This window comes from Podarcis gaigeae (assembly GCF_964106915.1).
Source record: "Podarcis gaigeae genome assembly, chromosome: 8".
In the NCBI taxonomy this organism is placed as follows: domain Eukaryota; kingdom Metazoa; phylum Chordata; class Lepidosauria; order Squamata; family Lacertidae; genus Podarcis; species Podarcis gaigeae.
The window spans coordinates 11845350-11861929 of record NC_139684.1 but is presented as its reverse complement, the minus strand read 5'-3'; the positions used below and the strand labels follow the sequence as shown (position 1 = coordinate 11861929).

At 48.7% G+C, this 16580-nt stretch overlaps 1 protein-coding gene across 19 annotated transcripts in view; it reads left to right on the top strand.

The window, feature by feature from the left end:
* The window catches only part of HSPG2 (heparan sulfate proteoglycan 2), a 218492-nt gene that overhangs the window by 163353 nt on the left and 38559 nt on the right, over nucleotides 1-16580 (top strand). For all 19 annotated transcript variants that reach the window (XM_083750024.1, XM_083750019.1, XM_083750017.1 and 16 more), the window contains 14 exons: nucleotides 437-584; nucleotides 1973-2115; nucleotides 2208-2343; nucleotides 3822-3973; nucleotides 6397-6526; nucleotides 6671-6822; nucleotides 8553-8691; nucleotides 9402-9556; nucleotides 10691-10826; nucleotides 11579-11730; nucleotides 12057-12195; nucleotides 13451-13602; nucleotides 14699-14837; nucleotides 16324-16475. In XM_083750024.1, coding sequence (XP_083606150.1) covers nucleotides 437-584; nucleotides 1973-2115; nucleotides 2208-2343; nucleotides 3822-3973; nucleotides 6397-6526; nucleotides 6671-6822; nucleotides 8553-8691; nucleotides 9402-9556; nucleotides 10691-10826; nucleotides 11579-11730; nucleotides 12057-12195; nucleotides 13451-13602; nucleotides 14699-14837; nucleotides 16324-16475 — 2025 coding nt within the window. The remainder of the gene's footprint in view (nucleotides 1-436; nucleotides 585-1972; nucleotides 2116-2207; nucleotides 2344-3821; nucleotides 3974-6396; nucleotides 6527-6670; nucleotides 6823-8552; nucleotides 8692-9401; nucleotides 9557-10690; nucleotides 10827-11578; nucleotides 11731-12056; nucleotides 12196-13450; nucleotides 13603-14698; nucleotides 14838-16323; nucleotides 16476-16580) is intronic.

The window sequence follows — 16580 nt, the reverse complement described above, 5'->3', positions numbered from 1 at the left end:
ATTTTAAGAATGTAAAAATGAGTATTTTAAATTGTAAAACAGAAAATTTAATAGAAATTACAGTGGTGCCCCGCAAGACGAATGCCTCGCAAGACGGAAAACTCGCTAGACGAAAGAGTTTTCCGTTTTGGAGGTGCTTCGCAAAACGAATTTCCTATGGGCTTGCTTCGCAAGACGAAAATGTCTTGCGAGTTCCTGCAGGTTTTTTCCCCTTCCCCCCCTTTTTCTAAGCCGCTAAGCCGCTTATCCGCTAAGCCGATAAGCCACTAAAAGCCGCTAAACCGCTAATAGCGCTAATCCGCTAAGCCGTCAATGGGCTTGCTTCGCAAGACGAAAAAACCGCTATACGAAGAGACTCGCGGAACGGATTCTTTTCGTCTTGCAAGGCACCACTGTATATACAAAAAATAATATGAATGGCTTCCTGTATCCTCAGGTCTACGGGTCCGTCCTGCGCATCCTGCAAGTATCCGCGGCGGACTCGGGCGAGTACGTCTGCCGCGTCAGCAATGGGGCAGGCCCTAAGGAAGCCTCCATCATGGTGACCGTACAACAGCAAGGACACGCACATGCTTCTGCACATGGTAATGCTTCCAGGATCGTTCAGGCCATAGGAGGGCAGACGGCTCTTGTGCACACACACACACGCATACATATATCGTTGATTATAGGCACCTAACGATAGACAGGTGGCAGGGAGGACATAATGCTTGGAGTTGGACTCTTTGGGTCTCTGCCAACTCTACAATTCTGTGATTCTATGACCTGCCCCCTAGGGCCAAAAACATTTCCCACCTTTGACTCAGAGTATTTGATGACTGTAGAGGAATGTAGTTGGGGTTTTTTTTGGGGGGGGGAAGCTGCCCCATAGCAGTTGGTCCCTTACCTTTCCTGCCCCGACCTGGCCACAGTGATCCATGCGACGGTCACCTCCAGGCTTGACTACTGTAATTCGCTCTACGCGGGGCTGCCCTTGAAGCTGTCCCAGAAACTCCAGCGGGTGCAGAATGCTGCAGCGAGGCTCCTCACGGGGTCTCTGCCATGGGAGCATATTCACCCAGTGCTTTTCAAGTTGCACTGGCTTCCAGTGGAGTACAGGGTCAGATTTAAGGTGCTGGTTTTGACCTTTAAAGCCCTTCACAGCCTAGGACCCTTGTACCTACGGGACCGCCTCTCCCGGTATGCCCCCCGGAGGACCTTAAGGTCTATATATAGCAACACCCTAGAGGTCCCGGGCCCTAAGGAAGTCAGATTAGCCTCAACCAGAGCCAGGGCCTTTTCAACACTGGCTCCAGCCTGATGGAACGCTCTGCCTCATGAGACCAGGGCCCTGCAGGATCTGATTTCTTTCCGCAGGGCCTGTAAGACAGAGTTGTTCCATCTGGCCTTTGGCTTGGAGCCAATTTGATTCCCTCCCCCTCTTTCTTTTTTCTTTTTTCTTTTTCCTTTCTCCTCCTGTGATGAGGCTGCATTTTAATATTTTAATGTTTCAATATTTTAATGTGGTATTTTAATCTTGTTTTTAAGTTGTATTCATTCAACTTGGTTTTATTATTGCTTGTTAGCCGCCCTGAGCCCGGCCTTGGCTGGGGAGGGCGGGGTATTAATAATAATAATAATAATAATAATAATTACAGCCCGCTTAACACCATTGCCTCCCAACTTGTTACAAACTGTTTTTAATGTTGTTTTAGCGTTGTATCTCACCCTGTATCTTAGGGTGAAGAGCGGGCAAGAAAGAAAGAAATTAATGCAGTGGGGTGGGGCCCTTCCTCTTCCCGCCCATGCTATGGGTCTCCCAAGATACTCTTGTCCCATTTTTCCTGCCTCTCTGGAGGGAGTGCAAGGAAGGGAGGGCGCAATGCTCCCCCCTGCAAGAGGACGAGGCTTCCCAGAAGCTCCTGGCTGTCCCTGGTTGGGAGCAGGGCACTGGGCCTCTCGAGTCTGATCTGGGCCCTTCTTGTCTCCGTAGACACCCCACCAGTCAGGATCGAATCTTCATCACCGTCCATCACCGAGGGGCAAGACTTGGAGCTGAGCTGCCTCGTCACAGGCCAGTCGCGGGCCAGGGTCACGTGGTACAAGCGAGGAGGGTCACTCCCGGCAAATCACAAGGTATGGAGTTGGTCTGTGTGCCTGGCCAACGATGCCCACAAACCCAGCTCCAGGGGGACTCAGACTGTCCTTTTGCCCCCTCCACCCTGCAGATATCTGGATACCATTTGAGGATCCTGGCGGCCACAGCAGCAGACTCCGGAGAATACGTGTGCCGGGTGAGCGACGCCAACAGCGGGGCGGTGCAAGAAGCCTCCATTGTGGTCACCGTCTACGGCACCTCCCAGAGTGAGTCAAACAATTATCTGGCCATGCGCTGCCTTGCCAGTCGGAGGCAGTGAATACCAGCTGCTGGAAACCGCAACTGGGGGGAGAGTTTTTATTTCGCTCGGGTCATGTTTGTGGGCTTCCCTTGGGGCATGTGCTGAGCAGTGGTGTAGCAGGGGTTGCCAGCTCCCAGGGCAAGGCAAGTATCCTCAGAACTGCCCACTGATAGGCTGGAACAAAGGGGCAATAGCTCGGTGACCTCCCTGAGTGGCAGCCGTGGCACCCCATGAGCTTCGAGCATGGCGGAGAGGGGGGCTGGGGATTGGTTGGGCGTCCATGCAGAAGGAGCCCTAGCAACTGTCCGTCACCCAAATTTGTTCCTCATTCCGCCCATGCGAACACTGGGAGATTTTCTGTGTGCCCTTGGCCTGACCCAGTAGCCAGACACTTCTTAGCCAGACACTCGGCCCTCCAGCTGTTTTGGGACTACAATTCTCATCATCCCTGACCACTGGTCTTGTTAGCTAGGGATAATGGGAGTTGTAGTCCCCAAACAGTTGGAGGGCCGAGTTTGGGGATGCCTGGGCTAAGCGTTTAATTTCTCCTGTTCTGGTTATCATCCTTGGCTGCCGGTCTCTGGAGCACCCTCGGAAAAGGTACCCTCCACCCTTCAACCGAAGGTGCCCCCTTGCTGCATCAGGTCCAGGGAGGTTAGGGGGCAATGGGCCACCTGCTAGTGTGGGGGTCCATGTACCAGACCATGCCATCCATTGATGCCGGTCCTGGTCTTTAGCGTTTCGGAGAGGATTGCTTCTCCGTGGCAGAGCAACTGCTTGGCATGCAGAAGGCTCCAGGTTAAGTTCTCTGGCAGGTGGGGTTGCGAAGAGACTCCCTGCCTGAATCCCCAGAGAAGCATTGCTGCCAGCCAGTGCATGCAGCACTGAGCTAAAGGGAACAAAGGTCTTCCCGCGATCCTTTTGAAAGCAAGCCTTCATTCACAATCCTGAGGACTAGAATCTTGCTGGGGTTTTTATGGGAAGGGCCTTAGCTCCCTGGAGCTTTGCATGGAGAAGGTCCCAAGTACAGTCGCTGGCAGCATCTCCAGGTAGGGTTTGAGAAAACTCCCTCAGACTGTGGAAAGGCTCCACCGGTCAGTGCAGACAATTCCTGGCCAGATGGGCCAATTAGTTGTCTCTGTATAAGGCAGCTTGATCTGCCTTATACAGCGTGATGTAGTGGTTAAGAGTGGTGGACTTGTAATCTGGTGAACCGGGTTCGCGTCTCCGCTCCTCCACATGCAGCTGCTGGCTGACCTTGGGCCAGTCACACTTCTCTGAAGTCTCTCAGCCCCACTCACCTCACAGAGTGTTTGTTGTGGGGGAGGAAGGGAAAGGAGAATGTGAGCTGCTTTGAGACTCCTTCGGGTAGTGATAAAGCGGGATATCAAATCCAAACTCCTCCTCCTCCTCCTCCTCCTCCTCCCCCCGCTGAACTCCCAGCTTCAGGAATCACCCCTCCACTGAGGATCGAGTCTCCATCGCCCTCCATTGTCGAAGGACAGACCTTGGACTTGAACTGTGTCGTGGCAGGCCAGGCAGGTGCCACAATCACATGGTACAAGCGTGGCGGGACCCTGCCGGCCAATCACCAGGTACGTAGGCAGTGCGTTCTGGGGGCTTGAGTTAGCGATTCTTCCTTGCCCCTCTCTTTCCTGGCCTTGCTGGCTGGCCAGCAGTAAACCTTGGCGTGCAGAAGAGCCCAGGTTCAGTCGCCAGGTAAGGATGGTAGGAAGCAATTTCTGATGCTTCTTGGGCAGGCACTTTCTGCTGATATAGGAAAGGCCTCCATCTCTATTGGCCTTCTGCCGGTTTTGAAGGCACATCTGTTTAGACAGCCATTCCCTATTGACCCAAGTCTGCTATTTTAATGGGATTGCTTTGCGTGGCGAGTTCCCGACCCCCCCAGGTGGAAATAATCACACAATTATTAAGGTTAATGGGCTAAAAAAGGCCACAACTTTATTGGTTACAGGGGATGAGCGGTATTGGCTTAGGCATTGGTCCTAAATGACTATATCCGACTCCAGCCCATCTACTTGAAGTCCAGGAAGGGTTAACTACCAGTAGGGGGAGTCCTGCTGATGCACATCAACTAGGAACTCCCCTGGGGTCAGCGATAGGGGGCGTGCCTTAGGCCTTAACCTCTCTAGGCTTCGGACAGGGCCACGCCCCCCTGAATCCTTTAATGGACTACCCTTTGATATGCAGGGCAGGTGATGGCGCTACCTCACCTCTTCCATCTACAGAACTATACCAATGCCTAACTGCCAATACTCAGAAAGTTGTTACGGTTTGCTATGAAAACCAAGTGGCTGGTGCCAATTTGCCAAGTGGAAAAAAATCCTACCAGGCCCCTCAACGTCCATAGCAAGGTCAAAGGACGAAAACCTTATAGTGCGGGAGGGTGGGAAAAACAGGAACAGCTGGCGGGCGGCAAAGAGGGAGGGCCGCATCCTGCTTATATAGGGCATGCCACACCCCCGAACCAGCCGATTGGCCAGTTAGGGGGTGATGCGGCCTGGAATCCCCCCAATCACATGGAGGGACAATGAAGCCCGCAATCCCACCTCTTCCTTAAGGCGGAAGAGGCTTTATTGCACATTGTAACCACGCCATTAATTTTTCAATGATTAAGGCGACTGATTGCACATTTTAACTGCGGTGTATTTTTAAAAGGTGGTTTTGCATTTTAACAATATTGCACGATTGGTTTTTATGTTCTGCAAACCACGTAGAAGCCATCTGAGCATGAAGCAGTCTTGAGCCTGTGTTGCGTAGTGTTTAGTGTGTCAGACTAGGACCTGGGAGAGATCAGGGTTCGAATCCCCACTCAGCCATGAAGCTGCCTGGGTGTGACTTTGGGCCACAGTCACTCACTCTCGGCCTAACCCACCTCACAGGGTTGTTGTGGCGATTAAATGAGAAAGGGGAGATCCATGTACACCACCCAGAGCTCCTTGGAGAAAAAGGTGATATATAAATTCTGCGCATGCAACCAGCAAACGAGCTTCTGTTTGGAGGATCCAGAGAGGGCCTTTGCCTCTGGGCACGTAAGCCCAGAAACCCCTTGCCCCAGCAGACTCGGGCAGCCACTTCCCAGAGAGCATTTAGACTCCTGGTAGCTTTATTCTGGATGAATAAATGGCCTGCTCATTTCTCAAGCCTTCTCTGAAGGCAGTGTGGTGCAGTGGTTAGAGTGCGGGTGTGGGTGGAGCCTCAAGCCCAGGGCCTGAATCTTAAGACAGTTTTGGAAGAAGCTGGGGAAATGACTGTAGAAATGAAGAGGGCGTAAGAGTCCTTCTGGTACGCAGGTTGAGACCCTCCCTGCCCGCAGACTGTCTCGCCAGAGTGGTGCATGCTCCGGTTATCTCCCGCTGGGGCTACTGCAATGCGCTCTATGTGGGACTACCTTTGAAGGTGACCTGGAAACTACAACTAATCCAGACTGCGGCAGCTAGACTGGTGACTGGGGGCAGCCGCCGGGACCACATAACACTGGTCTTGAAAGACCTACATTGGCTCCCAGTATGTTGCTGATCTTGAAAGCCCTAAACGGCCTCGGCCCAGTATACCTGAAGGAGCGTCTCCACCCCCATCATTCAGCCTGGACACTGAGGTCCAGCACCGAGGGCCTTCTGGCGGTTCCCTCCCTGCGAGAAGTTTGGTTAAAGGGAATCAGGCAGAGGGCCTTCTCGGTAGTGGCACCTGCCCTGTGGAATGCCCTCGCGTCAGATGTCAAGGAAATAAACAACTACCTGACTTTTAGAAGAGATCTGAAGTCGGCCCTGCTTAGGGATGTTTTTAATGTTTAATGTTTTGTTGTGTTTTTAATATTCTGTTGGGAGCTGCCCAGAGTGGCTACAGAAAACCCAGCCAGATGGTTGGGGTATAAATTATTATTATTATTATTATTATTATTATTATTATTATTATTATTAAATTATCATGTAAATGAATGAATAAATACTATTGAGATAGATGATGGTGGTGATCTTGCTTCTCCCACCATTCCCAGATCTCTGGCTCTCACCTGCGCATCCCACAAGCCTCCACAGCTGACTCTGGCGAATACATCTGCCACGTCAACCTGGACTCCATCGTCAGAGAAGCCTCTGTCATTGTCTCTGGCACAAGATCCACCTCCAGTAAGCATCGCCCCCTGCAGGAAGGGAGGGGAAACATAAACAGGGTGGACTGGGGTGATGGGAGCAAACCTCCTGTTTTTTGACGCTGGCTGGCCGGCTTGGCCTTCCTTCACCTCTCTCTCTCTCTCCACCTGGCTCTGCCAGCTTTAGACATCACCCCCTCCATGAGGATTGAGGCCTCGTCCCCCCACGTTGCCGAGGGACAAACCTTAGAGCTGGACTGCATCATCGCCCACCAGGATCAGGCCACAGTCACGTGGTACAGGCGTGGAGGAGCCCTCCCGGCCAACCATCAGGTATGGGGCGCCTGCCCAGTTTCTCCATGGCATTTGCCCCGATTGCCAAGTCTTGAGCATTCCCAGTTCAAGATCTCCAAGCAGGGCTGGGAATCTCGCCTGGAGAGTTGCCCCCCCCCCAATACAGTGGTACCTCGCAAGACGAAATTAATTCGTTCTGCGAGTTTTTCCGTCTTGCGAATTTTTCGTCTTGCGAAGCACGGATTCCCATAGGTATTAACGGTTTTAAGAAAAAGGAAACAAACTTGCAAGACGTTTTCGTCTTGCGAAGCAAGCCCATAGGGAAATTCGTCTTGCGAAGCAACTCAAAAAAACGAAAAACTCTTTCGTCTTGCGCGTTTTTCGTCTTACGAGGCATTCGTCTTGCGAGGTACCACTGTATATTTTTTATTCGTTTTCCATAACAAATTATACATCCAAAACATCTTTTTTACATCCAAATTCCTCCTTATTGACACTTTGGAACTCCCTGCCTATTGAGATTATGCACATCCCTCTGCTGCATTATTATTTTTTTTGGCGCCTGCCAAAAACATTCTCATTTGCTTCATTTTTTTCATTTCACTATTATTATTTTTATATAGATTTATTTATTTGGTTTTTCAGATTAAAGTTTTACAATCACATATCCAACATACCTCATAAAAGCAAGACTCCAAGGAATCTCCTGGACTTCCCTCCTCCCCTTTGTGGGTCCTATTGTTAGGCATTTCCTCCTGCAACTTTTATAATAATCCAAACCTTTTACATCTCCATTGAATCAAAAATTCACCATTAAACTACATGTGTCATTCCAATCCTACTAACGGTTTTAACTGTTTACAATGATTTTAAAAATAAATTATACATTTTCCCCATTCCTTATTAAAATTTTGGTCTTCCTGATTTCTAGTTCTTCTGGTCATTTTTGCCATTTTGGCATAATCCATCAATTTAATGCAGAATTTTTTCATTTCACTTTTAACCTGTAGACTGCCTTTGTATATTACTATGCACAAGGCAGTTTACAAGCTGAAGAAACAACAAAATAGAGATCACACATGTAATAATCTGATCCAATACGTTCTAGTTTCGATAAGCCTGTCTGAATTTTCACCTGTTGCAGTATTTTAATATTTTGTCTGTTTTAAACTGTTGCCGTAAATGTTCTCGACCTTATTGTTTTATCTTTTTGTGACCCGCTTCCAGGTTTATTTCTTAGAATCAAATAAACCATGAGAACAAGATGCATGCTTTTTTTAAAAAAAAAGGGCATACACCATTGCAGTTAGGACATGTGCTTTGCATGCAGAGGATCCTAGTTCAGAACCTGGCCGCATCTCCTGGTAATAATAATAATAATAATAATAATAATAATAATAATAATAATAATAATATTTATTTATACCCTGCCCTCCCCAGCCAAGACCGGGCTCAGGGCGGCTAACACCAGATATAAAACAATTGATTGAAATACAACTTAAAAAACAAAATTAAAATACCACATTAAAATGCAGCCTCCTTTCAGTAGAAACTCAAATCAAAAACTTTTGGTAGAACTGGGAGAGACTCCTCAGGAAGCTGCTGGTGGTCAGTGTAGTCAATACAGAGCTAGATGGACCCAGGTGTTGGGGGCTGATGGGAATTGTAGTCCAAAACACCTGGGGGCCCCTGCGTTGAGGGATTGGTTTAGCCAGACTGAAAACTCACATGGTTAACGAATACGCCTTTAAATTGGAAACAACTTCCAGGCCTTCGGATCCCGCTTGCGGCTGGTGAAAGTCTCTCCAGCGGATTCTGGCGAGTACGTCTGCCGCGTCAGCCGCGATCCTGCCACCCAGGAGGCCTCGGTCTTTGTCACCATCCAGCAGGGTGGCACAGGCTCCTTCCGTAAGTCTGACAAAGGCTCCGTGGCAGAGCACCTGCTTGGCATGCAGAAGGTCCCGGGTTCCCCATTGGCAACATCTTCGGGTGGGGTTAGGAAAAGGTTCCCTGCTGGAGGGCCACTGCCGGTCAGTGTATTATTGAACTAGTTTCATCACTAAAAGGTAAAGGGGGGATGTGGGTGGTGTTGTGGTCTAAACCACTGACCCTCTCGGGCTTGCCGATCAGAAGGTTGGTGGTTCGAATCCCCGCAATGGGGTGAGCTCCCATTGCTCTGTCCCATCTCCTGCCAACCATCAAAAGCACACCAGTGCAAGTAGATAAATAGGTACCGCTGCGGCAGGAAGGTAAATGGCATTTCCGTGCGCTCTGGCACTCGATCACTGTTGGGCCAGAAGCGGTTTTGTCATGCTGGCCACATGACCCGGAAAGCTGTCTGTGGCCAAACGCCGACACCCTTGGCCTGAAAGTCAGATGAGCGCCGCAACCCCGTAGTCTCCTTTGACTGGACTTAACCATCCAAGGGCCTTTTACCTTTTAGTTCAGTGGGTCTTTGGCCTAATCCAGCAGGCAAGCTCATCTTACGCATTGAGCCTCCTCAGAGTAGACCCACTGAAGTTAACAGACACAACTATCTTAGGGTCATCAATTTCAGCCGCTTGACTCTGAAATTGCACAATTACTTTCACCCTTTCCTCTTTAACTTGGCAACGCAGCCGCCGGTGTGACTCCCCCAGTACGAATTGAGTCTTCTTCCACCTCCCCCACTGAGGGCCACACGCTGGACCTGAAGTGCATTGTGGCAGGACCTGCTTCGCAATCCAGAGTCACGTGGTACAGACGAGGAGGTGCCCTCCCTGCCGGTCACCAGGTATGGGTTCAAGAGGCCTTGGAACCAAGACATGGTACTGCAATGTTGTCAGGGGCTGGACTGAGGAGGAATCGCGGGAACCGCCGCCGCCCTGAACTTTCCCAAGAACAGGAGGACAGTATAGATTTAGATCAGTGGTTTGCAGAAGGGCATAGTTCAGAGGCTGCAGAGGACAGAAGCTGGGAATTATTGGAAGAGGAACAGCAGAAAGAAGCAGCAGCACCAAGGGAGGGACAGCTGACAGACTCAGTGTCCCTGGAAAGCATTCCTGACCCCCCCTCCCAGGACCAGGTGGGCATTGAGAGTAGGAGAACAGAAAACTCAGAGGCAGAAATCCCCGATTAGCCCACACAGGGGTGATGTAGAATAGGAGAGACGTAGAGGTGTGAGATTTGACTTGGAGCAATGCCATTTCTGACTAACGCATGCACCGCCCCCATGCAACATCACAGCCAGTACAGCGCCCGCCACAGTGGGGAGTGTCGGGGCGCACAATGCGCCTCCTCCCCTCGCTAGTATCCGCCCCGGAGCCACGGCAAAAGTGTAAAAGAGCCACATGCGGCTCCGGAGCCGCGGGTTGCAGACCCCTGGAATAAACTAATTGGTAAGAACTCTTCTTTTCTTTCTTTTTTTACGGGATGCGGGTGGCGCTGTGGGTTAAACCACAGAGCCTAGGACTTGCTGATCAGAAGGTCGGCGGTTTGAATCCCCGCGACGGGGTGAGCTCCCGTTGCTCGGTCCCTGCTCCTGCCAACCTAGCAGTTCGAAAGCACGTCAAAAGTGCAAGTAGATAAATAGGTATCGCTCCGGCGGGAAGGTAAACAGCATTTCCGTGCGCTGCTCTGGTTCGCCAGAAGCGGCTTAGTCATGCTGGCCACATGACCCGGAAGCTGTACGCCGGCTCCCTTGGCCAGTAAAGCGAGATGAGCACCGCAACCCCAGAGTCGGCCACGACTGGACCTAATGGTCAGGGGTCCGTTTTCCTTTACCTTTCCTTCTTTTTTTATCTGCTTCTTTGCTGCCACTGGGGGAGGGATCTGATTCCCCAAAGCCTGACAAATGTGCAAGATCCCCCCCCTCAAACACATATACCCTCTCATCCAAACTTGCTCCTCTCTCTCTCTCTCCTCCAAGGTCTCTGGCTCCATCCTGCGTATCCCACAGGCTTCAGCTGCAGACTCCGGGGAATACGTTTGCCGCGTCACCAACGGGACAGCCGTCCACGAAGCCTCCCTCATCATCACCATCCAGGGCGGGCCAGGCTCCTACTGTAAGTCTCCATTCTTTTTTTAAAAAAATCTATTTATGCTTTTCACTAGTTTTACAATCATTTCAGCATTTCAAAACTTGACTTCCTTCCCCTTCTTTCTGCGGTTCCTTAAATTTATTTTTAATACCTTTTGCATATCCATATTAACTCAATTTGCTCATTTATTCATCTAGTTTAAATATATACTCTTACAAACCTCAGGTTATTACAATAATCTCACCAATGTTCTTATCTGTTTGTGATTTATCTGTAAATATTCCATAAACCATTTCCATTATTTTATAAAAAGTTTGTTATCTTGATTTCTTATTTTTCCGGTAAGTTTCGCCATTTCTGCATATTCCATAAGTTTTTTTATCCATTCTTGCTTTGCTGGGATTTCTGCTTCTTTCCATTTTTGGGCGAGTAACATTCTTGCCACTGTAGTCGCATACATGAATAAGTTTCTGTACAGTTTAGGTAGTTCCGTCCCTATAATTCCTGACCTCTGTTCAAAAACCTCCCAACGAAAGAAAGCTGAACGGCTCTTACCTTCAGAAATAAGTTTTGAATTGCTAAAACAGAAAGAAAAAGAAAGATAGATATTTTGAATGTTTCGTCAGGGTCTCCTTTCTTGTTTGAGTTTGGGAGGGGTGGGGAGAACGTGTGTTTTCCGTCAGGTGAGTTGGCAACTTGGCAAAAGCTTTCTCTGCAGGAAACTAACAAATTCTCTCTCTCTCCCCACCTTTCTCTGACTCCTCTGGCTTCTCCAGCTGTGGGTGTCACCCCTCCAATACGCATCGAGACCTCCTCCGCGTCCATTGTGGAGGGGCAGTCAGTGGACCTGAACTGCCTGGTGGCGGGTCAGTCACAGCCAAGGGTCATGTGGTACAAGCGAGGTGGCGCCCTGCCCCTCAACAGCCAGGTAAGGGGGGGACGGACTTGGAGCTCTCTTGGGTCAGGGAGGAATGGGGCAGAGGAGGGAGGGTGAATCGCATTGTACTGGTGGGTTCCTCCCATACTCCACCGAGAAGCCAGGAGGGCAGCTGAACCTGGAGAGAGCATTTGGAGTAAGGAACCCAAGGCCAAGGGATGGGAACGTTGTGGTTCTCCAGTATTGCTGGACTCGAACTCACATCATCGCTGACCATGCTGGCTTGGGCTAATGGGACTTGGAGTCCAGCAACACCCAGAGGGCCACAGTTTCTCCACCTTCCACCTCCTGATCATTTTCTCTCTCCCTTTGAGCAGATCCTTGGATCTCGCCTCAGGATCCTGCAGGCCTCGGCGGCCGACTCGGGTGAATACATCTGCTACGTGAATGACGGCGACAGTCCACTGGAGGCCTCCGTTATTGTCTCCATCCCCGGGAGCTCCGGTTCCACTTTTGGTACGTAGCCTGGGAAGCAGAACCCTGCCATGGGGCAAAAGTCCTGCAGGGAGAGGCGCCCGGGCCCCCAAATTCCAAATCGCCCCTTCAGATTTGGGAAAACCACCTCACCGCTCTCCAGACTTTGAGGGTTGGTGACAGGTTGTGCGTTTCTGCAAAATGCCCTCTGCTTATGTTCAAGCCACTCTTGTTCTTCGCTTGAGAATTGATGGTGGAAATAGGGACCTTATTATTATTATTAATTTTCAAAATATTATTAATTTTCAAAATATTAATAATTTTCAAAATTATTACAAATCAAACCAAATTACTTCAACTTAATACAATTTCTTAAAATCATGTTTCCCGCTCCTGTTGCAAACATACGTCAATCATTTCCACCCATAGCCTCATCATCTCTTATTTCATATCCAATTGATCCTTCACTTGTCCTTAGTCTATTCTTGCAGCTGCCCACATTCTTTCCCTCCTTGCAAACAGTGCCTCTGTTACATATTATAAATATAAAATCCATTTCATGTGTGCAGTCCTTCATTTACATTGCTGTTTCAGACCTGGTGTGATGGGAGAATTACTGTATTTTTCTCCCTATAAGACGCACCAGACCATAAGACGCACCTAGTTTTTGGAGGAGGAAAACAAGAAAAAAAATATTCTGAATCCCAGAAGCCAGAACAGCAAGAGGGATTGCTGCGCAGCGAAAGCAGCGATCCCTCTCACTGTTCTGGCTTCTGGGATAGCTGCACAGCCTGCATTCTCCCCATAAGACGCACACACATTTCCCCTTACTTTTTAGGAGGGAAGAAGTGAGTCTTATAGAGCAAAAAATACGGTAATTACTGTCTTCCATTCTTCAGTTTTTTGCAGTGTTTACTTTGATGGGACATGGTCACATTCCATTCCTTCCACTGTTGACCAAGTAGCGTACGAGCTGCGGCCATAAATAACATGTACAATATCTGCCATTAAAATTCCGCTCTGGAGTTCTTCCTCGACACACAGTTAAAACAAAGTCTTTTCTCAAATTCGGCCTCTTGCTAGATCTATTCCGCAGCCGTTCCTTCTTCGTGCTCTGCCTTGCTCCCTCACACTCCTGGTCCAAATGGAAATAGGGACCCCACACTCTGCAGCACACAAACGGTTAAGCCAGCCTTAGCTTGGAGGGGATGGTGATCTTTGGGGTGGAGCAGCGCAGCTCGCCCAGAACACCTGTTGAGCAGAGATACACATCCACACCTTTCTTTCCCTCCCACAGCCTCTGGCATCGTTCCACCCGTGAGGATCGAGTCTTCGTCCTCATCCCTGGCAGAGGGACAGACCTTGGAGCTCAACTGCCTTGTTGCTGGCCAGGTGCAGCCCAAAGTCACCTGGTACAAGAGAGGGGGGCCCCTCCCAGCCAACCACCAGGTACATGTGCTCCCCCTGGTCCTTTCTGTTGGGATAATTCAGACTGGAAATTCCCAGGTGTCAAAAAAGGCTGTTTATGTATGCCACAACTGTGGCCCGTGTTTTGTTAGCCCAAAAGTGGAAAATGAGCGAGGACCCAGCCAAAGAAAAATGGCAACTTAACCTGACAGAGTATGCACAACTTGCAGACTTAACATATTGAATAAGAGAACAAGAATATACGTTTGAAGAAGATTGGAAAACGTTTATTGAATACAGTGGTACCTCAGGTTAAGTACTTAATTCGTTCCGGAGGTCCGTTCTTAACCTGAAACTGTTCTTAACCTGAAGCACCACTTTAGCTAATGGGGCCTCCTGCTGCTGCCACGCCGCCAGAGCCCGATTTCTGTTCTCATCCTGAAGCAAAGTTCTTAATCTGAAGCACTATTTCTGGGTTAGCAGAGTCTGTAACCTGAAGCATATGTAACCTGAAGCGTATGTAACCCGAGGTACCACTGTATATGGGAAATAATTGGGTATGGCTGAAAACGCTGGCAGCATTAAGATAAATTCAGCAGTGTAAAAGAGTTTTGATGGATGCAATACAGTGGTACCTCAGGTCACAGGCGCTTCCTGTTACAGACTCTGCTAACCCAGAAATAGTACCTCGGGTTAAGAACTTTGCTTCAGGATGAGAACAGAAATTGCATGATGGCGGCGCAGCGGCAGCGGGAGGCCCCATTAGCTAAAGTGGTATTTCAGGTTAAGAACAGTTTCAGGTTAAGAACGGACCTGCAGAACAAATTAAGTCCACAACCCGAGGTACCACTGTAATGGAATACTGAATGGTATAGTTTATGTAAAATATGCAGGGATTTATGTTATGCAAAGTGAAGCATGGAAAGAGAAGAAGGGAAGTCATTGATATTTTTTAAGGATGTAAAATGAGTATTTTAAATCGTAAAACAGAAAATTTAATAAAAATTATATACAAAGAAAAAGAAAGAAGCTAGCCTTTCCCTGCATTGCAGGGGTTTGGACTTGATAACCCTTTGGGTCCCTTCCAGTGCCACGATTCTGCGGTCTTACAGTTCCTCTTTCTCCCCCCCCCCCCCAGGTCTCCGGCACTCGCCTCCGCATCCCGCAGGTCTCCTCTGCCAATTCCGGAGAGTACGTCTGCCGCGTCAGCAGTGCCGCTGTCACTCAGGAGGCTGCGCTGGTGGTCACCATCCAAGACGGCGAGAGCCCCTCCCATCGTGAGTCCCCTCCAGTGGAGGCTGAGACCCCCCTCCCTCTCCTAGTCCCTAAATTTGTGCTGATCTAGGCAGCCTTGAGAATATTCGCTGGGGACCCTCATTGCTTTAAGGGAATGGCTCCCAAAGTGGGTGGTATCTCCGGGGGGGGGGGGAATTACCTAGGGGGCAGGAAAAGGCAAGCAGGTGGGGGCGGGGTCTCCAAGTGTGTCAATCACTTATGTATGATTGACCAATCCGGAACCTCAATTGAAACACCTTTCTTCCTTCATATTTAAAACTTCAAAAGAGGTGTGGGAAAAGGAGACAACAGGCAGATAGATAATCAAAGCTGGGGGGGGGCAAATATGGGAGAAACGTACATTGAAAATGTTGTCTGTAAGAATAAAAGAAAATGATTAAGAATGAGTTTAGAGATGGTGTTTAACACCAGTCAGGTTAAATCAAATAAACAAGGAATATTCAGTGTTATGTTGGAGGGCATGCCAGGAATCCAGGAATTATGTTCACATGTGGTGGGGGTGTAAATATGTAAAAAAAAAACCAAAATGATGAAGGGTGTTTAAGGAGATAACAGAAATCACTGGGTTAAAGGTAGCCGAAAGTCCAGAGGTAGCATTATTATCCATTTATGATGGGGTGGAAGGTTTGCAGGCTATAAAGGCTTTGCTCACAAATTAATTGACAGCCGTATGAAGGGGCAAGCAGAATATAAAATGGAAGAACAGTATAAAGATGTGTGTGGGATATAGCTATTGATGATAAATTAACATGTGCCATTAAGGTAAGATGGGGAATATGCATCAGAAATGATTTTGAGGAGATATAGAAGGTGTCTGTAGAATTTGTACTGTTAAAATGGAAAGGGGTCAAACCATCGCAAGTGGTGTTGAAATTCTGGGAGGTTGGATAGTTACAATGGAATGGTCTTGGTGGTGGGACACATTTTTATTCTGATTTATTTATGATAATTACTTTTCCAAAATATATTTTTTTTTAAAAAAATAAACATTACCACTCTTATCACACTCAAAGCTGTTTCCTTTGGCTGCTTTTGCTTGTATTTACCATTTGGAGTTGTCAGAAGATAAGCCAGGTACTCGTAACAGCTGTTGATTTTATGGCAAGGTAGTTGCCGCTCATCTGTGGTCCTACGAATTTCTTTGGTTATTTTGTTTTGCTTAGCAAGAATACGCAAAAATATTTTTCATGCAATATCTAGTATAGCAGTTAATCAGCATTGTCGGATTAATTACATTAAATAGTTGGATTTTGAATGCATGTGCAGTTAATTGCTACTGCATTGAATTTTATTGTGCTGTTATTTTCCTTAGAGGGTCGTTCAAACCACTCTTCTGAATGATGCTTTTTAGCGGGTAGGGTAGAGGGTACAAAGGGGTGAGTTTATGGAAGCAAGGGAACCGAAACAAAAAAAAAAGTTTGGGAACTGTAGATCTTAGACTCCTGCTTTCTCCCCACATTCTTGCAGCTTCAGACACGGTTTCCCCTCTGAAGATCGAGTCTTCGTCACCCTCGGCTGTTGAAGGGCAGACCTTGGATCTCACCTGCACTGCCCCAGGCCAGCCCCAGGCCATATTCACGTGGTACCGGCGAGAGGGACCCCTGCCTGTCGGCCACCGGGTAGGAAGACAGCCTGGCCCAGAAGGCCTCTTTGGGCAGTGGGGGGAGGGCAGTGTCTAGGTTCATGTGGGGCACAAGTACTGTGGGTAACAGGGAGCGTTGACA